The 25,973-nt window shown below is 39.4% G+C and overlaps 1 protein-coding gene across 1 annotated transcript in view; it reads right to left on the bottom strand.

Annotated features, from left to right (window-relative positions):
• The window catches only part of CNTLN (centlein), a 277,320-nt gene that overhangs the window by 74,194 nt on the left and 177,153 nt on the right, over window positions 1–25,973 (bottom strand). The window contains exons 13-18 of the mRNA XM_024211087.2: window positions 25,485–25,585; window positions 15,428–15,519; window positions 11,354–11,895; window positions 7,883–8,057; window positions 2,177–2,270; window positions 1,248–1,468 (exon numbers count right to left, since the gene is read on the bottom strand). Coding sequence (XP_024066855.1) covers window positions 1,248–1,468; window positions 2,177–2,270; window positions 7,883–8,057; window positions 11,354–11,895; window positions 15,428–15,519; window positions 25,485–25,585 — 1,225 coding nt within the window. The remainder of the gene's footprint in view (window positions 1–1,247; window positions 1,469–2,176; window positions 2,271–7,882; window positions 8,058–11,353; window positions 11,896–15,427; window positions 15,520–25,484; window positions 25,586–25,973) is intronic.

Below are 25,973 nucleotides of genomic sequence, written 5' to 3'. Positions count from 1 at the left end.
AGTTTCCTGGCAATACAACATGGTCGTCCTTTTATTTGTTTTTCCCAGTTTGCTTTCTTGTGGAGTTCCAAAGTCTGGATTTACATTACCTGTTCTAGCTACATTACATGTTACTCCCTGTGAAAATAATACAGTCCATGAATCTCTACATTATGATACTGCTTATGAGGTAGGGAGAGCTCCACTAATCATTAGATATGTCTTTGGACCATCTGTATTTGAACATTTCAAACACACATTTCATAATGTATACACAGTTATGCAAAAGGTATAACAGAAGTGAGATCCCCCCCCCCCCCCGAAATTAGTAGCTCCCCCTCTCCCAAACAGTAAAAAGGACTGGTCTTGATACAGTTTTCACCTTATCTGCAAATAGAAAAATTCAGAGAAGATTGGGAAAGGGAGGGAGAGAAGAGAAATTTGATCTCTTTTTTAATGCCTGCCTCCTTCCAGCAAGTCCATCTGTTGTAGCAGGATATTTTTGTGTGACCAACAGGAGACAATTACTGCAGAAATGTTGAATCAGCTGTATAAAAAGACAGGCCAGTCACTACAGCATGAGTAGCAAGGGGGTCCAGCTGAGGAGTTTTCATATACATTAACACAAAATATATATAAAAAGTGAGAGTGAGGAAAAACAGGAAGGAATAGGAGCATGGATGAAGTGGAGAGAAGGCTAAAGAAGGGGAGGGAAAGCTGGCATTTTGGGGGGGGGTGGGGTGTTAACCAAATGGCAGTTTATCTTTCAGTTTGCTAGTTTCCAGTTTCATAAAATTTGCTCTCTAACTGCCCCCACCTTAGCAGAGAAATCTAGGATTAAAAAAAGATGTAGGGCTGATTCTAGATCCTGACTGAAGAGGACGGAAACAGCACAAGCTGTTCCACTCTGCTCCAGCATCTGAAGCTAGTCAGTTAGCCCCAAAATCACTGGTGCTGGTACAGGAATGGGAGTGGCTAGGGTAGCTTACCTCCTCAGGGAAGCTTCCTCACAGTTAGGGCTCAATGGAATTGAGGCCTCTACTTTAATAACCATCTGTAGATGGTAACTGACTCAAAACACTTGTATAAAATATGCTCATTTGTAACGTGCTTAGCAAACATGCTCTATCAAAATATTGACCACAACAAGGTAAAAGCATAAATTAAATTCTGACATAATTCCATGGAATTATACAAGAGGTGAATTTGGCTGTCAGACTTCGGCAATGTGATCTTTCTGTTACATTTTACCATAGAGTTGTCGTTACCTGTATTGTCCGTCTGCTGGTTTGAAGTCTTTGATCAGCCAGATGTAGTTGAGATGTTAGTTTTTCATTGGCTTCCTTCAATTCTTTGACAGAAGATACTGCTGTCCTTTTTGCATTCTGCAGAACAGCTATCTGCTGCTGCAAGGACTTAATTCGTTCCCGCAATAAAACAGAGCAGCCTGGTTTCTGGACCACAATATTTCTCCTTTTCTCTCTGTTTACTAAACATAAAGTGGCAGGTCACCAAACTGGAAGGTCATGACATAATTATTAAATTGCTTTTAGTTTTTCATGAGCCTTCCAAAGTGTGGTTCTGTCTGAAAAATGATGCTAAAAGCAGCTTGTAGGGTTCCATGTTTATTGTCTCTCAATGACTTCCAGATCAAGCTGGTTCAGGTTACATATAAAGGGTTGTTTTTTTTCCTAACTGCCAGCTCTGCAAATTCAACCTGGGATTTGGAAGTCAAACCTGATTCCAAGTTTCTCATTGATGCATTACCAACAATAAAGATTCCACAATCAGTGCTTAGTTAACAGATTTTTTTAAGGTCTGAGCCAGATGAGAACACAGCTCATTCTGTCTCACAGCTGTATTGGATCTCAAAGGCTAAAAGGAATAGAAAGTAGTAAAAACTTACGTTAGTCAGTAAAATCAATAGGTTGGACATAGAAACAAAAATTAGACAAGCTGAGCAAGAAGATGACATTTTATATAATCACTATTCTGAATAGAACTTCATTAAAATAAAGGACCAAATTTAAAAATATGTGTATATGCCACATTTCAATAGGCAAATACTAAGACAGCATATAATTGGGTCTGTGCACAGTAATGGTGCTTACGTGCAAACACTAGGCATGCAAAAACACCCTTGCATATCTTTTTCTTTCTTTCATGACCTGGCCCCAAATGTATCTAAAATTCCTACCTTTGTTTATAACTGATGGATGAGCTGTTATGAGAGGACTGATCTTCCTCCTTTGGGAATGTGATTTTTCAATGTCCTTGTTCTGTGTGTTGCCCTAAATAAAGAACAGCAGCACAAAGATTAAGCAGCTTTCTACTTTGACACATCTACTGTTAACACTCCAGAGCTTACTGATTTGTATGGAAATAAATGTCAGAACTCCCCATCTCAAATAAGCAAAATTAAAATAAATAAAACTACGCAGAAGTGTGGACAAACAGCACTATAATGAAAAGTACTGGTTTATTTCCTTTCCACAGGGAGTAGGAAAAAACATTTAAAAACTGTAAAGAAGAGCACTGTCCTACTAAGATGATAATTCCCACAGGATCCCAACTATGGCATAAGCAAGGGGATAAAACAGTGTCCTGCAATACCACTGTATGATGCTATGGGAAATGTATCATTCTAAATAAAATATACACCGATCATCATTAGGATGAAAGAGGTTCTAATACTTCAGGAGCTACAATATCCCACTTTTCCTTACATTTAAGTAACAAGATAATGGCTCAAAGATTCAAATGCTTGCGTACACTTTTGCAAAAGTCCAAATTAGATAGTCAGCCTGAAACAGCATGCAACACCTATGTACATACACAATCCCCAACTCCTGTGTTTGACTACACCTAAATCAGGTGCATGCACTTTTAAAGATTAGTCCAAGAATATCTCAATATAAAATGATAATTGCTGCTAGACTCTGTAATCTAAATAGGCTAATAACCTGTTCAATGTTCAGCTGACACAAGTAGAAAGATGAACAATGTTGCTTGCCATATGCAGTAGGAATATAAGTAATATATGCACAGAAGTGGGTAAAATGTGATTCATTAAAAAAAGAAACTATTCATTTCCTTGCTTTTAAGTCCTTGATCAGTTCTGAAACAAAGTTTTGTTTTTTAATTTGTTTTCAAAATCTTGCAATTTTTCTTTTGTGTAGGTAAAGAATTATATATTTCTTAAATTGTTAATAACCAGAACGTAAATCGCCAGATTTAATACAGTGAGCAATGATACCCAATCTAATCTAATAATCTAAAATGCCTCGGTAACTTAGACAGCCATGCATGTATGTGCAGAAGCTCCTTTCAGCCCAAATGTTGGAAAAAGATGCTAAAATGTCACAGCAAACTAATTGTTAGACTTATGACTAAAACCCAGGATTCTCAGTTCAAGAGAAAATATCTAATCCACTAAGTAACAGCTTCCCACCTAAATTACTCTTTGTCCCTTAGTGGTCCCATGTAAAAGAATCTGGCTAATAAGAAGAGTTTGCACTTACATGGCATTTTTTCACATAGGTCTTGAAGTACTTTACAATGGGAGGTAAGCATTGCACCACCATTTTACATTTGGTCGATGGATAGAGATTTGAAATAAATGTATGAAAGGCACTGTGGTCTACTGGATACATTTGTCCACTACCACAGAGAACAGAGCTCCCTTTCCAGCTCAGCCATTGGCTTCTTATGTAACCTTAAGTAAAGGATGGTTATTTTCCCTAAAGTATGTCAGCGTGGATCCCATTTGAGGCATGCAGCACCTCATGTGAAATCCTGGAGACTTTTGAATAGCAATGTTTGTTGGGTCCAAGTATGTGCCTGTTTTTTGCTCCCATATGGGGCACAGAGAATGGAGCAGCTGTGACCCTCCATCAGTTCCTTTGCCATTCACAGCCCATGTTAGTGGAGGACTCCAAAGAGCCGGGATTGAGGGTAGGGCAAGGGATCCACCCTGACTACAACATCTCCAAGAACCACAGTTCCTGTAGGGTAAGTAACCGTTCTTCCTTCTTCAAACATGTGTCATTGTGGATCCCACGGTAGATGCCTGGCAAGTATTCACTCTGAATGGTGGGAAGGAGATGCATCAGCTGTATCAGTCAGATATTGAAAAACTGTTCTTCCAAACTTGGCATTCAGCCTAGCTGCCATGTTAAGGGCACAATGTTAAATGAATGTCAAGTATCAGAGGGGTAGCCGTGTTAGTCTGGATCTGTAAAAAGCAACAGAGAGTCCTGTGGCACCTTTAAGACTGACAGATGTATTGGCGCATAAGCTTTCGTGGATGAATACCCACTTTGTCAGACGCATGTAATGGAAATTTCCAGAGGCAGGTATAAATATGCAGGCAAGAATCAGTCTGGAGATAACAAGGTTAGTTCAATCAGGGAGGGTGAGGTCCTCTGCTATCAGTTGAGGTGTGAACACCAAGGGAGGAGAAACTGCTTTTGTAGTTGGCTAGCCATTCACAGTCTGTGTCTGACGAAAAGCTTGAAAGCTTATGCTCCAATACATCTGTTAGTCTTAAAGGTGCCACAGGACTCTCTGTTGCTTTTTAAATGAAAGTCAGTGAGTTGCTCCATATCACTGTTTTACAGATCTCAGATACTGACACATTTCTGAAGCAGACTCAACTAAATGCCTGTGCCCTGGTGGTGTGCACCTGGATGTTTGGATGGAGAAGCTCACCAGCTAATTGGTAAGAGGTGGAGATGCAGATGTGATCCACTCAGAGAGCTTCTGTGATGCAATGGTTTAGGCATTTCAATGTTCTAGATACAGTCTGAAAGATTTAGTCCTGACAGTGTAACAAATCAAGAGTTTAGAACCCTCCAAAGTATGCAGCTTTCTCTCACCCAGCATCAAATGTAGTTTTGGGAAGAGTACTGACAAGTTAACTGAATGATTTAGGTGGAACTCCAAGACCCCCTTAGAGGGGAATCTAGGGTATGGTCTCAGAACCACCTTGTCACTATTAAAAGATGTGTAAGGAGGTCTAGCCATAAGGGCCTGGAGCTCACTGATCATCCAGGCCAAGGAAGACAACCTTAAGGATAAGGTGAATGTGTGAGATTCAAGACAATGACAGTAAGATCTCAAGTAAGAGTGCAATGGACAGGAGGAACAGATCTCCTCCATGGGCAGTGCAGAGGATTACAATGCTCGCAGTGCCGTGGTTGGTCTGGGTACCGGCAGGTGCCTCGGTGCTGATGATGGTTCTGGCTTTTCCAGTGGTGTGTCATCGGATATGGGCATCTATGATGAGGAGTCTGATGCCGAATCCAGGGTCAGTATCAGAGGAGTGCTCCTTTGTAGGCTGCTCCTTATCACCAGTCCTCAACACAGTGCGGGACTTGGTGGATTTCTCTCCAGAGGCTTTTCATGGTCTGTCCTTGCATAAAGATCCTGAGCTCCATCTGGAATCTCTGCCTTAGTGTTCAGAGTAGCCCCTCATAGTGCCGGTCTTCAGTACCAGAGGTGTCGGTGTCTGCTTTGGTATCAGTGTCTGTGATGGTAGTGGAGTCAGCTTTGGTGCTGGGGACATCAGTGACAGTGCCATTCCAGTTTTTTCTTGGCATCATCTTCTCAACACTGGTCTTCACAGTTGCTAGTCTCCAGGGCCGACTCTAACTTTTTTGCCGCCCCAAGCAGCAAAAAAAAGCACCGCCCCGCTGTAACACCTCCCCCACCGAGTGCCGCGCCGCCGAAACCCCCCCGCCGAGCGCCGCCGAACACCCGCCGCCCCCCGCCGCACTGCCGAACACCCCCCGCCCCCCGCCGCGCTGCTGAACTGCCCCACGCAGAGCGCCGCCAAACATCCCACGCCGAACGGAGCACCGCCGAACACCGCCGCCCCCCATGGGGCGCCACGCCGCCGAAACCCCCCCGCGCGCGCACCGCCCCCCCCCCCGCGCCGCGCCGCCGGAACCCCCCCCACACCGAGCCCCGCGCTGCCCCCCGCCATCCCAAGATTGGCCGCCCCTTTCCAGGTGCCGCTCCAAGCACGTGCTTGGGTGCCTGGAGCCGGCCCTGTAGTCTGCTAGACGGGGCACTGGATAAAGTCAGTTTGTCTGCTGCTACGACCTTGATGCCTCTTTCTTCAGGATCTGAAGAGACCTTCATAAATTCCTGTAGGCCATGAACCAAGACATCATGGTTTACCCAGCCTGTCCTGCTTCACCAGAACAGTCCCCTTGTACTGGCCAGTTTCACTGAGACTGAGATTTTGTTCAAGTTTCAATAAAAAACTTTTGTGCTTCTAGTCACCCCAGTGACTGCCTTGGCTAGCTCTTCCATTAGGATCACAGTGCATAGTTCACTCAAGAGAGCCCAGCCATCCCTCAGCCAGCCTTCCGTTGCTTTCCGGCTGCCCTCGAGTTATGGAGGTCAGAAATCCCACCTTCTTTCACACAGCACAGAAATACATAAAGACTATAGCTGCAGAAGAGTTCAATGGGGGGCATCCCCAGTTCAGTGAGAGGAAGTTTTTAGCTTTGTGTCCAGGCTTGGGCTAGTAGGCACAAGAATAGAGGAACAGAAAAGCTGTAGCAGACAAAGGGTGATCAGATCACCAAGGACAAGACTAGGCTGCATAGATTCCTGCCAGCAGGAAGGCTGCCCATCTCCCTGCCAGCCATGGCTAGCCAGCTTCTGGGGAGCAGTGGCACCCCAGATCCCAGGTTCCCCAGCTCTTGCTTCCCAGTAGGTAGGCTGCTCCGGAGATGGGGCCCATCTGGGTAGCTGGAAATTTTCCAGAAAATCTGTTTTGGTTCTTCTGAAATGGAATTTTTTAAAAATGTGTGTTCCATGGAAAATTTTACATTTCCAACTTTTTCTTCCAATTTGGAAATGTGAATTTTTCTAAGGAATGGAAATGCCGGTTTCCACTCAGCTCTGATCAGTATCATGGATGTGGTGACAGGGAAAGGAGGGATGTCAGGAATGGCAACGTGTCTCAGTTTGTCAACCCTAAGAGTACTACATGAGGCGAGGAATTTATAATTTAATACCATAAAGACACAGACAGATTTTTAAAGGAACCTAACGAGGTAGGTAGGTACCTACCGGTATTTTCAAAAGTGCATAAGCTCCTAACTCCAACTGATTTTGATGGGAGTTAGGTGCATAGGCAGACACTTTTGAAAATCCAGGCACCTATCGGCAAGACAAGTACTCCTGGTTATACTGAACATTTTACAATGATATTTCTTAATTTTGCACCAAGATCTACAGTACAAGAAAAGATTATTCAAGTTCTGACAATTCTTTATTTTTACATATGCTTATTCCTTTGTTTCTTCAAATTAAATCCAAGAGGACAGAACAAAAACAGTCAAATATGCAGCTATAAGGACAAAAAGCATAGTTCAATTACTATATGCAGCCAAGTGGCCTAAAATCCAAACTTCAAGGTTTTGCCTTTGCAATGCCAAAATCTACTACAGGATTGCAAACAAGAAGTCAATGATTCTAGGGTAATTTATTTGAAAATACTGAGAATTCATAAATTGAGATAAAATGTTTGCTAGCCCATATGTTATTGATGAGTCATGTTTTTGTTTACTTGTATGAGTACATCTTGTAGGCAGTTCTCATCCTAAGATATTATTCAGCTAGAGAGATACTCAAGGAATAGACTACTGGCTATATGTTCAGCTTCCAATAAAGAACTGCACAACATCTCACAATAAGCATTTCTCTAAGATCTAATTTTGTGTATATTCAATTAAATAAAATCTGTAAAATGTTTGGTAATGGCTCCACTAGACTGATTAGTTCAATATGAGGAAACACTGAAGTATTGTAACCTATAAAAATATTTACTAAAAATTGCTTATTTGAAAATCATAGGATACATTTTAATGCACAAGTTATACTGTACCTTTTTGTGATATAGTCGGCTCTTGTCTTCTAAATGTGCAATATTGTGGACCATCTGATTATCTTGTATTTGATATTTTTCCTGTTGATCATTTGTGTCTGTTAGTGAATCAAGGTTTTGGATTGTTTTCATAACTATTGATCCCACGCTTTCAGAAGTTGGTATTTCAGAGTCACTAAAATCGCATATTTGGGGGGGAAATCAATGTCCTTGTTAAAAAGTTGAAATATCGAATAAGGGATCACAAAATATACCATGTGATTAGTCACACACATTACAAACGCGAACTGTCGTAAGCACTTTAAAAACAGTTGGTGAACAATGCATAATCTGGAAAATATTAATTTGACTCATTTAATGAATACCTACAAACAACACATTTGTTACAAGCATTTTACAAATGAAAAGAAATCTTAAATTCTGCTAATTTAAATTTTTACTGAATTCTACTTGAACACTCCCTCTATAGTCTACTGTAATTATAATTTACAAGAGGCTGCATGATACTAGTGACAAGTACTTTTTGTTGTAGACCAGAAAGCTGACATAATCAAAAAGCTGTGCTACAGTATATTGTAAGTCCTGTGACCTGGTTCCAAAGATGTACTGCATTTCCTCTTAAAACTAATTGTTATTGAACTTCAATGTGTGAAAACAAAAACAAACAAACAAAGCTAAAAATAACCCCACCCTGCTTATTTTAAGACCCAGTCTGACTGATCGGGCATGCTGTTTATCACAGAAGGTTTGATGCATAACAAATGTCTAAAATAAAGGTCAATTTTTGGCAAAGGTCAACAACCTTGACATTGTTAATCTGAGAGATTCAAAAAACAATCCTCATCTGTTATTATGGGCATGTTTGTGTGTCAGTTATAGTCTAAATTCTTTGGGGGCAGGAAACACGTAACACTCTGTGTTCTGCAAACTACTGTACACATTTAATACAAAATAATAATAGCAATATACTTCTTTATTGTTTCACTTGAACTATATTTGCAATGCTGATTAGTTAAATTAAGTTTTAGTGAAATATCTAAGGCGCAGCTCTTTACTGCTGCAGAGTTTACTGACTCCTTTAAACTTGGTACTTGCTGTTTAAAAATGCTTACTATACAGATCAATTGCAAATCCTAATACCTCGGTTTTCTTCCAGGCTCTGCAATTAACTTGCTTTGTGACCTAGTGTGCCCTTATTTTCTATAGCTTTTGTAAGGCTCCTCATCACTTTATTCCTAAGGAAATTTCCACTGTCATTTCAGCTGGTCCTTGAGCTTCTGCAGTACCTTCTGCTGATGATTAAACAGTCACAGTTAGGTGGTGTTCAAAAGCACTTGCCTTGAAGTCAGCTCTTCTCACTGCTACAAGATGGAGAGGGGACCTAATTTTTTCCCCGAGATTTGCAGTGCATCTGAAAGGACGATCTGGGGCAGAGGCTCACATGCCTTACCAGTTTTCTGCTTGGTCATCACCAGCTTTACCACTAGAGTTGTGGAAAAGTTGGGTAAATGAAGTCTGAACCATCCATTGGCACAAGATACATTTACTCTCCCCCCCCCCCCCCCCAAACCAACAGGGTGGTATATGAAGGTGCCGTTCACTTCAGTAGAGTTATAGTGGCATAAAACTGGTGTATAATGGAGTAGAGAATCAGGCCACTTAACTGGAGAAGCTTCCTCAAACTCAAAAGCAGAGTGTCTAAAAAGATGTGTTTGTATGATGAAAAGCTTCCCCTGATGCATCAATGTGTCTCACTGACTGTGAAGAGCAGAAAGTAATGTAATGTTTTGAAGATGCTGAAGTACCACTGAGGGATTTCTAATTGTGTTGATGTTCCTTTGCAGCTGAATGCTTTGAAAGAATGTTCTGTCATCTAGAAAATATAAAACTTGAACCCTGAAACTTAGAACCAGCCTTCAGTAATAAAGAACTGTATTTTTAGACATGGAAAAGATATAACTAAATAAAGACATTTCCTTCAGTAGATCCTGCATTCTGGGCTATCATTGCCAATCATTCCTATCATTGCTAGGAAATGCTCAGGGTACAACTGTCAAAGAGGATATCTTCGGGTTATTTGGGGCACATCTTGAAGCCACTGTATTACTTTCCCTTGGTGAACAATATTATGATTAACAAAACTGTTCACAGAAGGCAAAAACTAGCAAATTAAAAAAAGAGAAGGAAATACTGCTAATAATAGCAACAACAAAAACACCAGCTTTAATCGTTTGCATGAAATCAGTATGTCTGCAATATTAAAATCTAAAAAAAATCCCAGACCATAATATAAACAACAATAGCAACAAGAAGAATACTTAGCACTTATGTAGCGCTTTGCAACCATAGCTCTCAAGATACTTTGCATAGTTGGTTACATATCATTATCCCCATTTTAATGCATGGGTAAGCTGAGGAACAGAGAAGTTAAGCGATTTGCTCTGGTTTGCCTACATGAACATTTAATTTCTGGACAGCTGAGGTGCAAAAATACCCTGCACTAACTTGCCACACACTAAGGGTATGTCTACACTACCCGCCGGATCGGCGGGCAGCGATCGATCCATCGGGGATCGATTTATCACATCTAGTCTAGATGGATAAATCGACCCCCGAGCCCTCTCCCTTCTGCCCAAGGTGGAATTAGAACTTGCTTCTCTATTGTCTTTTGGGAACAAGAGAACTAGAAGTAGGAGGCTATGCAGCATTTTATATTCATTTGCCCTTGTGGCTTACAGCTGCCTCTTCAAGTGTGTGTGGGGGGGACAGATAGAAGAGGCAAGAATTCTAAACATTTAAGAGTTTTGTCAGTGCTATTTGCTGGGGGGCTTGTGACTCAAGATTGGGGATATGTGCAGTAATACTTACTTTTAAAGAACTAATTTTTCACCACCATTCAATTAAAGTTAGTACAATGACTGTGCATAAAACATACATGAAATAATTAGTGTAGATGGTTCTTAATTTAAAGGATGTTAAACAGCTTGTAGACATCTGCTAGCAAGCTGAAATGGGTCATTCAAAATTTATCTAACTAAATTAAGGGGAAAAAATGTTTCTCCTCCCGGGTCGGCATGTCACAAGATAACTAAACCGACTTAGTAGGCTTGCCTGGGAATCCTTAGCTGTCAGTGGTGAATATGCAAAGGGCCAGCAAATTAAATCAACCTGCCAAACTGTCAATTTCAAGCCTCATGACTGCATGAAAATAGCATCACTGGAAGAAATCAAGCATTGCCTTCTTTTGGGTTTCCTGGCACCTATTCAAATACTGATGCAGTTGTGGCTAATTTTGCATGCAAATTTCAGTCAATAAGCTCAGAACAAGACCTCCCAAGATATTTCAAAAGATCTGACAGTATTTTTTCTGAATACCAAATCGACAGTAGTTGAAATTCAATCTCCATTTGCTAGTGCTTTACATATGCACGGTGTCCACCCTACACAGAGCTAAGTTAATGAGAGCCGTACCTGCTTTCACTCATATCCTCCCAGCCATCCTTATTGAAGTTCTCAAATACATTGCTCATAACCTTGATGGACTGATTGAGAAAAGCTTGGTGACGTCCCAGAGAGCTCTTTTTCTTGGTTGCTTTTAATTTAGCCTTGGTTCCTGCTGTCTTACAATTACATTGCCCATGGGTTGCTCCTACAGTGGCCATGGTAGCCACTGCTTTGGCTTTGTCCAGTGAATTTTTCAACTGCTGCACCTCACAGAGCAGATCATCATTTTCATTTCTCAACCTGTTCGCTTCTGCCACTTGCCTCTTCAGAGAGGTAACTTCTCTCTCCAGCTCATCAATAACTAACTGAAGATCTGCTTTGTCTTTCTTTATTTCTCGAAGCTTCTTCAGTAGCTTCTCTAACTCTCTCTCTTTTGTGTCTGCATCTTCTTTGTGACATTTTATAGATGCTTTCAGATCATTTTTGTCTTTGGTTAACTGTTTATTTACTTCTTTCAGCTTCTTTGATTCCCTTTCAAGAGCTCTAAATCTCTTTTCCAATTGGCACACCTAACAAAATTGAGTTTTAGAGTGAAACATTATACTTTGTTTTTAACCTTTTAAATAGCACAAAACCAAACTGCTATATCTTAAAATTACATTTATTTTATGAAAATAAAATTACATTTAGCACAAGGACAAAAATAATCTAAAGTGCCTAATTCAAAAATAATTCTAAGGCAGTGTAGATGAATACATTCTAACTGCAATAATACATCTGTTGAGCAAAGGGCAGATGGTAAAAGGAGTTAAAATTCCAGACAAAGTGACACAGAAGTCTAAGTATGCTAATAAACCTTGCTGATGCATTCCGAGATCATTACTGATTTGGTTATACATACTAATTCAACCTGAACAAAATTTTCAAAAGAAACGATATACAAAACAAACAGTTTTGCACAAGGTATTTAAATAATCAAACTCTTTGATGTACTTATTTAAAAACATTAAACATATCCTTTCAAAATCAGCCAGAAATTTTAATAAAAGTTTAGGGACTTTAGAATATGAAGACTGGGAACTTTTCTATTTGCAGTATAGGAAAATCCAGACCATCCCAGTGAAACCTCTTTACAAGCTTACCAAACACTATTTGAGAAAGCATTTTTCTTCATATCTAAAGACTTGCTATGTACAAATGATGCATATGTTTTGTTGCTGATGTACTATACCATCTAAACAAACTCAGGATTATCTCTAATAGACTGATTCTTACTGTCCTTTAATGCCATTGGTCAAAGTTTAAACTAAATACCACAATATTCAGCAATGAACAGCAAGTTTAATTTGAACTAGGCCCGTAAAAAGGAACAGCTACTCAGATAAGATTTTTCCAAAATGTCTTTGGGAAAATCAATGCAACTTTGGAAAAATCTTTGGAAAAATCTCACTGTCAGTTACCTAGTAGCTGATGTACCACAGTTCTTTCTCTACTCTATTTTTGGTGGGAGCTGCTGAGTGCTCAGCTCTTTGGAAAATCTGGTACCTACAGAAGAATTTAGCAGCCTAACTTTAGAAACTCATTTTATAAAATATTGGCCAGTGCCAGCATGCTGCAAGAGAGTGGAATGCCAAAAACAATATCAAATTTTAAACTTTTTAAACTGAACAATATTTCTAAAGAAACAGAGGTACTGACAGGCTGTATTAGGCTGAAGGTTTTTAATTGTTTTAAATCATATAGAATTATTTTGTCTGACGGATGAATTTAGTTCAAATGACAGTGAAGGATCTGAGTGCACATGTTAAATTAAGAATAGTGATGTTCAAACATCCTAATATATCTTTATCAATGAGCTTGAAATCAGACCTTCAATATCTATGCTTATCCATTGCTGGACTTCCCTTGAGCAAAACATGTGGCAGGTTTACAGTGAACGAAGAATTAGAACTCATTGGGTGAAATCCTGAATTCATTGAAATCAAGGGGAATTTTGCTATTGACCTCAATGAAGCTAAGATTTTACCCATTGTATTTATGATTAAGATTAGCATTTGAACCCACATCTCCAGTGGTTAAAGGCCAATACAGTACTCATCATTAACTCACTGTGCATTAAGCCCTTCCAACCTGAGCTTTCTTCATTTCTTAGTTCTTAAAACACCTTTTACGTTCATTGTCATTTAAAGTCTCTTATGGGTAGTTGAAAGGAAACAGCAAATATCTTCTGGGTCTATATCCTAAGGCAGGGGTTCTCAACCTTTTTCTTTCTGAGGCCCCCCCAACACGCTATAAAAACTCCATGGCCCACCTGTGCCACAACAACTCGTTTCCTGCATATAAAAGCCAGGGTCGGCGTTAGAGTATAGCAAGCCGGGCAATTGCCTGGGGCCCCATGCCACGAGGGCCCCTGCAAAGCTACATTGCTCAGACTTCAGCTTCAGCCCCAGGTGGCAAGGCTCAGGACCCTGGGCTTCAGACGCATTCAGTGGGGCTTCTTCTTTCTACCTTAGTCCCCAGCAAATCTAATGCTGGCTTTGCTTGGCAGCCCCCCTGAAACCTGCTCACAGCACCCCAGGAGGCCCCAGACCCCTGATTGAGAACTACTTTCAAGGCCGGCTCTACCTTTTTTGCTGCCCCAAGCGGCGAAGGAAAAAAAAAAAAAAGCTGCCGCAGTCATGCCACCGCCGAGGGAACCGGAGGAGGAGCTGCTGCCGTCATGCCACCGCCGAGGGAATCGCCGGAGAAGCTGCCGCAAGCGTGCCACCAAAAGCCGCAGCAGTGCCACCCTAAGACAGCCCGGGAAGCCGCCCTTTCCCATTTGCCGCCCCAGGCATACGATTGCTAGGCTGCTGCCTAGAGCCGGCCCTGACTACTGTCCTAAGGTATCATCACAACAGTATGTATCCATAGAGATAAAAAATTATACAGCACCTGGCAAACAAAATTATAGTTCTGAAATATAGATAATAACCTAGTATAAACTGTGTGAAATCCTAGACTGCAGTGCTCAAATTATTTCAATTACTCACTCTGCCTTAAGATAAATGAATGTGAGCATTTCCTGTTATGCGTGTTATTATTTTAACATGATGTTTGTCATTCAGTAATAACGAGATGACAGACTTCATTACCTGACCATATGGCAAGTGTTACAAGTATATGCAATCACGTCATCTGCTGTAAATTACTGTACTCCTACAAGTTAATTCACAAATATAAGAAAAATAGAAATAGCCATACTGACATTTTAAGTACATATTTGTGTTTATTCAATTTAACAATGCTCTTAAAGGTTTAATTAACTAGACCAATATAATTAGGCCAAATCACAAGCTAAAGGACAAGCTAAAGGAATAGGCCTATCTGAAAAATGCATTTTCTTTGCAGCAAACAAAAACATATGGTAAAATACAAATGTGCCCTTTTAAGTGAACACTTATTAACATATAAAACTATTTGTGCAAAGCAAAAATATCAATACAAAAACTGTGACTTGTTAAGAATACCTCATTATTGTACAAATACAATATGAAAAATGCTGTATAGTATATCTGTTAAACCAATAAGCCTACTAAATGTATCTACCAGTACCATTTTGTAGAGAGAGGTTACATATTTAAGAACTTTTTTTAAACAGTATTTTTTTTAAATTTAAAATATGCGAAGTGAATTTATTTCCAAATCACTATTATGCACAGATGTGATTCTCTAGTAAAACAGCTGTATGGATTCACATCTGATAATGTGTACAGTTAAATAAACTTTGGCAAAAGAAAATAAAGATTTCGGAACCCAAAAGCTGTGAATAATAAGCAGATGCTTCTATTTTAATTTAGATAATGTGTTGGTTTATTGCAGTTCATTTTGTCTTTAAACACATTTTTAATTTGCTCTGACATTAACAGCATTTATCTCACATGATGCATCAATATCTACTGCACTAACATTGATTTTTGACATAATTTTGGCAGTCAGTGTTTTTGAATTATGAAAGAAAATTAGAGATAGAACACAGAGCTTCAATTCATGAATTCTGACTTTAACATATGATCCCTTACGTTAAAATTTAGATTTAACTTGCTGGGCTCAATATCTTACCTTCTGTAATGTCTGATCTGGTATTTCTTTCACATTCTTCTTTGGAGTACTGTTCTTGACCCCATCATCTTCACCAAGTCTAAAGAGTAGTTCTGCCAGAGAATAAATAAAATATTGTGACACACATTCCCACTAAAACAATACTCAAACAGTTTAAGGAAATGTGTTCTTTAGTTTCCCAATTATAAATAATCTGGTGTATTTTCTTGTCAAGCCTTTTGGTCAGTCTCTAAAGAGTGACCTCTTTTCAAAGTCTTATGTCACATAATTATGAATCTTTGTAGCATCACAGTGTGTTTTTCCCCCCACAGTACAAGCTTTTCAAAGGTACAATAGATCTGCAGGTTAAAGATGCTGTACTTTTATTCCCATTTTCATTCTTTTATAGACTATTCCCTATATGCCTTAAAAGCAGAATTCATTGCCTTTTTATCTACACAGTCACTACCAGTTTTGTTCTCTAGGTCTTGTCCCCTGCCAGGAAGATCAGAGCGATTGGTGAACAAAGCAAACAGTAACAGAATTAGGATGAACTGAAACTTTAAACCCCTCTTTTGTTAAGTGAAAGATCATGTGTTTTACAGGATAAAGCACACAAATCATTCTGTTGTAATGTTGTGAGTTCATAACAATTAGACAACTACAAACTAGTAAATGTGAACTTGATTCTATTTACCATTCCAGTGGCCACACTTCAAGTACTAAAATTCTCCCTAAAATAAGGGCAAGTAAAAAAAAAATTGTTCTTAAAGAAAGCACACCTACAAAATGGAAATGTTAGTAATATTATAAGGTAAATCAGAACAAAAAAGTGTTCAGTTTCCATTCTTTGTTGATTTCATTATTATTATTCACAAAAAAGAATAGTAATTCTTGGAGTGACTTCTTTAGGGAAGATAGAAAATTATGTTGAGAAACAGGGAAACCCAGCTGTAGAAATGCCAGTCAAATGTTTAGGATTATTTTTTTCTACACTAACTGAAAGAATTACTCTTAGGGGAAAAAATATCTGTGCTTGGTTTGCTTTGGATATATCATTTTAAACCACAAGCAGACACTGCAGGTCAGTTACAAACTTTTGATTTCTAAACAAAACAGGAGTAGAAGAAAACAGCATTACTCTCTGTAGATTAGCAATCCTCTTGATATAAACAGTGACTAATAAGTTTGTTAGAGTGAATTAGACCCTTCTTTTGTCTTTGGAACATGTCATAGCCAATTAAAACTACTGTATTCATGAAATAAATAGAGCACTATTCTAAAGATAATAAAAGCTGAAAAAGGTAAAACTATGCATCTGGGGAATATGTACCTTTACCTTGATATTAATCTGCTAGTTCCCATGTTATTTCCAAGTACAGTCCCCCAGCACAGTGGTACTGCATATATTTACAACATTCTTAAGTAACTCATAAAGATCATATGTAAATACTTTTAATCTTTTTCTAAATATTCACTCATTTGAATGTCTACTGTAGCTTTTATATCAATATTTACTGTATTCCACTAAAAATAAGGTGATTTTTCCAGTCAAAGATACTGATCAAAGCACAAATTATGTTTATTACAAAGTTAGATATATTAAAATAAATATTGCACCTACAGCCATAAATAAGTATACTGTATGTACATACACAGAATCCACAATACTCCTGGAAGATTGTTGGAAGAATTATTTGCACAAATTAAGGAATATTATAGAAGTCAGTAGCAACACAAATTAAAGAGAAGCTACAGGCTACTGAGGCATGGCCATTTCTAAAAAGCAAAAAATAAATTGTTTATTCCATCCCTGTGTTATTACATAATGGTTCACTGAAAGTAGTGCGGCCATGAAAGAAAGCACTGCCTAGAGCTTGTCTGTCTGCCTACAACTGCAGTCACTTTCATCATATCTGCCTACCTAGCACACATATGCTCTATCTGTGGCAGACCCAAGTAAAACTCTTGAGCCAGGAACACTCAGAAGCCATAGAATCCAGTCTTCAATTATAAAGTGACAACCGTCATATGTGATAGTATAATTATGTCCCTCTGAGAAAACAGAATGAACAAACACCCTTTGAATTGAATACTTCATTTTATTTAAAATCAGCACATCTGGTTTTGAGGTGATTGCAGGAATGGTAATACAACAGTAATAGCAATACAATTTCACCATTAGGAAGCAGATAGTCATCAGACGCATACTGATGCAGTAAAGGAATTATCAGTTTAAAAAGAAAGACAACGAGTGAAAAAAACTTGTCTTGCAGATTTTAGTTTGGACAAATCAATGAAACACCCAGGACTAATGCTCATCGTGCTAGTCAGCATGGGGCACTGGTGGGGTCAGGACCAGTGGAAATACCCTCAGGGATAAAGGAAAGGGAGACTAGCTGAGGGAGTGTTCCATGTGCCCCTCTCTACCCCTCCACGCTTCACCTTTGGCAGGTAGGGACAACTGCTTCACTCTCCTCCCCTTCTTACCACCCCCCCCTCTTCCTCATGCTGCATGGTGTGGGAAGGCAGAAGGGGTGGAGCTGGAATGCGGCAGCTAGTTCCAGGCTCTACTGCTTCTCCTGTCTATTGCCTCTGCCACTGGGCAGCAGAGGTGGTGTCGGGGGCTGGGTTACTGCCTCCTGTCTGGTGGTGGGGTATGTACAGTTTGCTTCCCAGATGGGTTAGCCATTGTAGGCTCCCATTTCAGTCCCACCCTTACCCTAGTTGCTGGATCTCCTATGTTGCTGGGGCTAGGGTGATAGGAAAAATCCCTTCCAAACCCCAAAACTGTCTATCTAGCAAAACTGTCAAGTTGCTATGTGGTTTTTTCCCCCCATCTTCCACCTGGCATCCAGGTTATCCAGGACTGGAGAGGAGGGAAAGGAAGGGGACGAGGGATTTACATTACAATTGTAAACTTGTACAATTGGCAACTTTGGTGAGCTCGGTAGTTTAGAAAGTGTGATTGAGGACCCTGTAACTGAGTCAATTGCTTGGGGGTTTAGTCCTCAGCACAGCATTGCAAAGTGGTGAATACGCTTCTATGTCCAGTGCAGCTTGCTGTTCCTCTCATCTCTCTCCTACCTCCAGTGAATAGGAGAGGAGAGGAGATCAGGAAACCAGTATCCAGTCATGGTCACATGGCATGCCAAAGACTTTAGAATGGGCATGGCCTTCACACTCATGCTCAGGCTTACAGGACATCAGGGGCCATTGGTGCCTAACCTGCATTGGAACAACGCTGCCAGGTAACCTGGCTTAGTTACCCTACTTAGATAATAGTTATTAATGAAGTTGCAGTCTCTCTGCATTTAACCACATTATAGCATCTGTCTCTCGCTGTCATAGTTTCAAGTCTCACTGCACCTTTAACCTTTCTCTGTGGTCTGCTCCAGAAATGCCCCTCAGGTCCTAGGCCTCCAGCCATCACCTCTCTCTGGGAAGAGACCCACATCCCACTCCCTTCTGACCGGGGGTTTTAGGCTGCAGTCCCTTTGCATTTCCCTGTGATTATCCCGAGCATGTCTGACAAACATCCAGCGTCTACTCTTTAGTTTCTCTCCAAGGACAGTGACAGTGATTTATCAGCAACCCAAACACCTCTTTCAAAGCAGAGCACATTTATTTAAGGACAAAAGCATACAGAGAAAACATATAAACCAATAAAAGATCTAGCTGCATATTAAACATACCTGAAGTTGCTCATCAGTTCTCTCGGGACAATGGCAGAGTCAAGTCCTTCCAACCGATCAGTAGGGTTGGATTCAGCCTCGAACCAAAGGTCAGGTCCATTCGCTGCCCCCTCCCCCCCCACCACACACACACACACACACACACACACACACACACACACACACACACAAAAGTCCCTCTCTCTGTTCAGGCTGGCCCTTTTATACCAAAAGCCCTTTCTTTGTGTCCTTGGCTTCTGGTATCTGTTGGAGCCAGTATCTGCAAACCACCACAGGGGCAGGTACTTCTCTGGAGTTGTGTACAATTCTAGGGATTGCAATAATCACCCGCACTGTTTTTAGTTCCTGGAGGAGCTGTAGTAACCCTCCCCCAGGGAGTAGAACACAATCCCTAGCTCAGAACGATACACGGAACATTCATAAATTGAGAACAATATAGTTCCCAAAGGTACTGCATGTGGTTGCATTATCTGTCACATTCATTATTTCCATGTCCACATCAAGCTAATTTTGAAGGGACACCACCTCTTAGTGTTTATTTGAGGCAAATCAAAAAGCATATACTCATACATTTGAATCACCCTGTTCGAGAATATTGCTAAAATATGGCACAATGTACATTTCATATTGACTTGACTAGGAAAGTGGAACATTAGTCTTCAAATAAGGGTATGTCTACACTGCAGTGTAAGCCCAGGGTTCATGGGACTTGAGTCAGCTGAACCCTTGGTTTGAGCGTCTACATTGTATTTTAACCCTTTATTAAGACTTTTCTAATCTGTGCTTGAACCTAGGGCTCTGGCATCCACACTGCAATGAAGTCTCTGAGCCAAAGTAACCATATCCTAGAGTCCTTAGCGCCCTCACATCAAGTACTGTGGCCACTCTAGCCCTAGGACTGTGTTGCACTGTCAGAAAATTTTACTACCAACCCTGCATGTTACCATGCAGCTCACTTTGCAAAAGGCTTGATCAGTTCACTCTCCATTGCAAACCCAGGAGGCTCTCTGATAGCATGTTTGCAGATTGGTGATCAAAAGAGAAAGTGTTAACGCTGATCTGAGCTGCTGCCGTTTGCAAAATTCCATTTTCAATAGAGAAGGCTGCAGATAGTTGGGACAGAGAGGATTAAGAAAGTTGTCCCTTGGAAATGTGGGATACTTCCAGCTGAGTCCTGGGATCCGAGTCAAGCAGGGCTGTGTCTACACTGCAAAGCAATCGCGGTTGGACCCTGAGCCCTGGCTTAACTCGAGCTCAGACTCTTCAGCCCTGCAGGATCCTGGGATCCTGGGTTTGAGCCCTGGGTTAGTGGAATTGCAGTGTAGATACATAAAACACTGACAAAAATATTTCTTACTTTATAAATTTTATTTTTCTATTTTGAAAATATAGTTTTCTTCTACATATTTTATGGGATACAATCCATGTGGCTTTCTTTCATTTACTTATTTGTTTATGCACAATCATCATAAATGAGGTGGAATAGTCCCGGAAATAGGATTTGTTAGCTAATTTATCTCAGTATGTGAAGGATAATGGGAGAGACTAGAGAGGCTATAATCTACCTTCGAAGAAAATAGTTTTAAACTTCTCCTCCTAAAATGGTTTGCTTTTGGAGTGCTAACTCCAAAATTAAAACTATTCTTCTGTCAATGGTACTTGTTCTCTCTCACTTCTGCTGCTCTTTCTGCTAGCTTTTTTTCATAGAACTACTTCTGCTGAATGAACTGGTTAAACTAAGGCTATGTCTACACTGGCATTTTTGTCGCTATAACTTATGTCACTCAGGGATGTGAAAAAACATCCCTCCGAGCGACGTAACTTACACCGAAAGAAGTGCTGGTGTGTACAGTGCTATGTCCACTACCGCCACTCATCGGAGATGGTTAATTATGTCAACGGGAGAGTTCTCTTCTATTGGCATAGCACAGCTACACGAGCGATCTTACAGTGGTACAGCTGTATCGATACAGCTGTGAAGCTGTAAGTCTCCTAGTGTAGACATGGCCTAAGTGATTTATAAGTGAGACTGAGCTGAGTACAAATGATGAACTTTAAAAACTAAAACATGTCATCTAATTTGTGTGTTTAATTACTGTGCAAAACTGCACACACAACTGTTACACATCACCTTCTGTGATCCTAAACTTGCTTTTATTGTGTTCTTATCACTGTAGTACGTGTGTGTAGGTATATAAATATATTTATTATTCTGAAGGTGCTGTCTGACTCCATAGTTAAATCTGTGTTCATTTTTTCAGATAAACTGAGGCTTAGAGCCTCATGGTATATATATAAAAAAGAACATAACACGCAATATGCTTATTATCATTATTTGCTTATTTTTCAATAATGTAATTTTAAAACCTTGATTTAAAATCTCCTACAGCTGTTATTTTAAATCTACTTCTGCTGAAAGTATTAACGGTTAAAATTGAGTGATTTCTGAAGGGAAGCTGAGAAAAGCTAGACACCAGCCCCACACTTTAAAAAATGACTTAAGTCATTCAAATTACTGAATGACTGAATGGATACACCTCAAACTTTCTCAAAAGTGGTGTAATTTAGGTTGTGATTAACATCTATCTGTCATAGAAGCCAACCGGGGAAACATATGCAGCTAAATGCTAATACGTAACATTTTACCCAACAAAGTGTAATACATAGGGCCCTACCAAACTCACGGCCATGAAAAATGCGTCACGGACCGTGAAATCTGGTCTCCAGCCGTGAAATCTGGTCTTTTGTGTGCTTTTACCCTATACCATACAGATTTCACGGAGGAGACCAGGATTCTCAAACTGGGGGTCCTGACCGAAAAGGGAGTTGCAAGGTTATTTTAGGGGTTCGGGATATTGCCACCGTCACCTCTGCACTGCCTTCAAAGCTTGGTGGCCGGAGAGTGGCAGCTGTTGGCCGGGCACCAGCTCTGGAGGCAGCGCCCGCCAGAAGCACTGCAGAAGTAAGGGTAGCAGTACCACAACCCCCTCTACAATAACCTTGAGACCCCCCTCCCCATAACTCCTTTTTGGGTTAGGACCCCAACAATTACAATACCGTGAAATTTCAGATTTAAATACACCTCTACCCCGATATAACGCGACCCGATATAACACGAATTCAGATATAACGCGGTAAAGCAGTGCTCTGGGGGAGGGGGGATCAAAAGCAATTTCGATATAACGCAGTTTCACCTATAACGTGGTACGATTTTTTGGCTCTTGAGGACAGCATTATATCGGGGTAGAGGTATAGCTGAAATCATGAAATTTATGATTTAAAAAATTCTATGACTGTGAAATTGACCAAAATGGACCGTGAATTTGGTAGGGCCCTAATACGTATACCTTTGTTCCCTGCTCCAGTGGAGCTTAGGAAACTCGATACCTACCTATGAGCTCGCTTCCTAAGGTACACAAAAAGAATGCTCTTATTTGCTGATCTTTCTGTGGTAGCAGAGCTCCTCTTCTGCGCACTTTAGGACGCACCCAGAAATTGCGTTCCTGTCCTGCACATAGGAGGAGGTCTGTAACTGCAGGACTCCCACCTAAGTTTTCGATCTACAAACTCCCTTCTTTTTTTAAAAGAAGAAAACAAGGAACAGTAGGGCGTAGTTTGAGAATCAAGAAAGGTTAAACTTAAAAACAACTTCTCACCACTGTCCCCTGCACCCCCCAAAAAAGAAACACAGACACTCACTCTCCCCAATCTGGGATTTCAGGGTTATGAATTTTTTTAAAAGATTCTTTTCCAAACAAAACACAAAACTGAAAAGCCCCATGTAGGTGGGTAATTCCCATATGTGGTTTAAACCCTAAAACACACACAGAAGACCCCAAAACCAACTAACCAAAAAACAGAAGTATCTACAAGTATCTCTCAAGCCCTCTGTCCTAACTTCTAAACAACCATCTCATGGTTCTAAGCGTTAACAAGGTTCATTTCTACACTTTACTAGACTTAGTTGCATCTAATTTCTGCCTGTATGGCTGTGCCTCTTAGTCAATGCTGAAAATCTTTGTTGGGCTTTAACTAAAAACAACCATTGTCTGTCTTGACAAAACCTTTCCAAGGATCACCAGTAGGGTAGGGAGACCCCACTCCCATGGTCACTATAAATCCTGTACACTCCATCACACCATTAAAGTTCAGCTAGCATAGGAAACTTTATACACATCAAGTTTTCTATGGCTCCAAGCTCGTAGGAGTTCAACCAGAAAACATTGTGCAAAACTGTCTATTACACCAGGTTCTCTCCTGTTGTGCATCTTCTAAGGCGTGCAGGAGGAGCACAAGAGAAACAGCTCATCATTGTAGTATGGATGAGTGAGTCATTTTTGAGACTGGACCGGTAAACATTACCTTCACAAGGCTGTAATAAATTCATTCTGACACACTAATGAGACTTTTCACTTAAAATATATCCTGCGATTTAAGCCAGCTACTTATCTCTAGAAAAAATATTAATATTTATAGTGTTCAGGTAAGCAACAACAATTGATAGGAAATGCAATTAAACTGGATACCCACACAACTCAACTGTGTTTAACCTTTTGTTTTCAATCACCTTAAAAGTGCAAGTGACCGATGTATTTGCATAGCCAGAAATTTGTGTATAATTTTCTTTAAGGAGCGAGGAATATATATTTCATAAAATAAAGATGTTTTATTCTGTAAAGATTTGGGGTTCTTTTAAGCATTCAAATACTAAATACTTTAGAAGCCTTTAAGATTCCCGAGATCTGAATTTTTTTTAGAAAGTGACACCATTATTGTTCAGCAGGCAGCCAGCTCACTCCTAGCTGCCTTTCCATTCCTGGTTCTGTGGTTCTAGACTAAACTAGAAAAAACCAGGTGAGTGATTTTTAAATCAGTATTTTAAATCCTTACATTGTTTCCTCCAGTTCAATACCTGTTTTCAGGGTAGATAAAAATTGATGATTTTTAAAAGCTCTTTTTAAAAAAAACAGATTTTTTATTTCAAAAAGATTTCTTTGATTTTGCTAAGTTTTTCTTTTGAAAAATCAACCTGTTTAAAATGAAATATGAATTTAATACAAAATATATTAAAGCCTAAATTTACTATAATCTCTTAAAACATTTAAATAGAAAGTAAATACACTGAATCCATGAGTCTTTTTCAAAAACTTGGAAGTAATGGCTGCTTTTCTATATAATCATGAGCAAAAAGTTAATTATCTAGTAAATAAGCAATATATCATTCATCATTTTCTAACATACTAAAAATGTAAAATTAATAAGAATCTGAAAATATTAAGCTATATAATTGCTTAAATAAATGTATATAGTTATGGTGTAGCCTCCTAGGTAGCAAAATCATGTATCAAATCGAATGTAAAGGCTCTATTTAAATTATGTTGATTTACAACTAATAGTTATATCAAACAATGAGAATGCATCTTTCTTTAGAAAATAACTAAAGTAGAAATGGAAAAGTTGATTAAAATCAATTATTTAATTCGAGCTTTCCACTTAGCAATTTAAATCACCTTGATTTAAATCAATCCACCCTGCCTGTTTTGATGAAAATAGGAACTAGAAAGCAACAGGTGAGAATCCAGCCACTTGCCATTTTTAGCAGTTGGTTGCTTTCACAGATTTTTTTGGAACTGGGTGCCTGGTTGTAAAATATACGCTTTTAAAAAAATGTTACTTTATTTTGTTTTACCAACCTGGCCAACATTTCTGCAAAAATAGAAATGGAAAGCAGCCAGCAGCAGACAAAAAGGAAAAAAGGATAAGGCTACTCACTAATACTGCAGTTCCCCAAAATGGGGCTTCTTCACATTGAGACCTGTGGGATACCCCCACGAGTTCTGCTGAGCTTCAGGAACCTTCTAGAAAAGCAGTGACTGGCCGACTAAAATGAGTTCTCTTGATCCTCAGTGTAGTCCCCAGACATTTCAAGTAAAGCAGAGGGTGAAAGGAGGTGGATGAGGATAGGAGCAGTGAGGTGGCAAGGATACAGAAATAGAAGCAATCTTGTGGGCATCATTTTCACATATTTCCACCATTTTGGTTCATGTCTAAATTTATTTGGTTATTGGGGATGCCATAAAAATTCTGAATCTGATATTGCAGATTTTATAACATTTGTATCTGGACACTGCACCGGTCATCTTGAATTCTCAGGATACAAAGTTTTGGAAAACTATTTCCTTTTAGAATGAATGATTACTAGTTTATGAATCATGTAGAGAGCTAATAAAGGGTAACTATACATTTAAAAAAAGAACATATGTGTGTGTGTCGGCAGAATTCCAAATCAGAAATTTAAAAAAAATATTGAGAGAAAAGAAAACCCATCCAATAAAATATTTTCTGTCTAATCAAATATTATATAATTCTAAATTTTTTTTTACCTTCCCTTTCTTGTTGCAGACACAGATTCAGTTCTTGTATTGTAGCCTTATCCATAGATCTACGTACTTTCATCTGATCTAATTCTTCTTCAAGATTCAATCTACAAAATAGCATACGCAAATAAGAAGGAACAGAAAAACAGCCAAACACATCCTAATAAAATATGAAACAAAATTAAATGAAAAACATATCAAAATAAATATTACTGGCAAGGGAACATATATGATTTAAATACAGATGCTATTGTTTTAGAATGTAGATACTTTCATACCTGCTACTGTAAGTAAAAACTGATATAACACAATTGCCAGTAAATTCACAAAACTCAGATATAGATTTTGTAATTATACTTACATTAGTGGTTTCAGCTCCTCCCCTCTACGTACATACATTCATATGGGGACCACATTTTCATTTATGCTGAAACGCCTTTATGACACTTTGACAAAGTAAAGGGGCTTTAGCATCAATTAAAATTGGGCCCTTCT

This window comes from Terrapene carolina, unplaced genomic scaffold, assembly GCF_002925995.2.
Source record: "Terrapene carolina triunguis isolate 2854851 unplaced genomic scaffold, T_m_triunguis-2.0 Scaffold113, whole genome shotgun sequence".
NCBI classification, from domain to species: domain Eukaryota; kingdom Metazoa; phylum Chordata; order Testudines; family Emydidae; genus Terrapene; species Terrapene triunguis.
The sequence above is the reverse complement of the archived record's forward strand: the minus strand, read 5'-3'. Positions and strand labels throughout refer to the sequence as shown.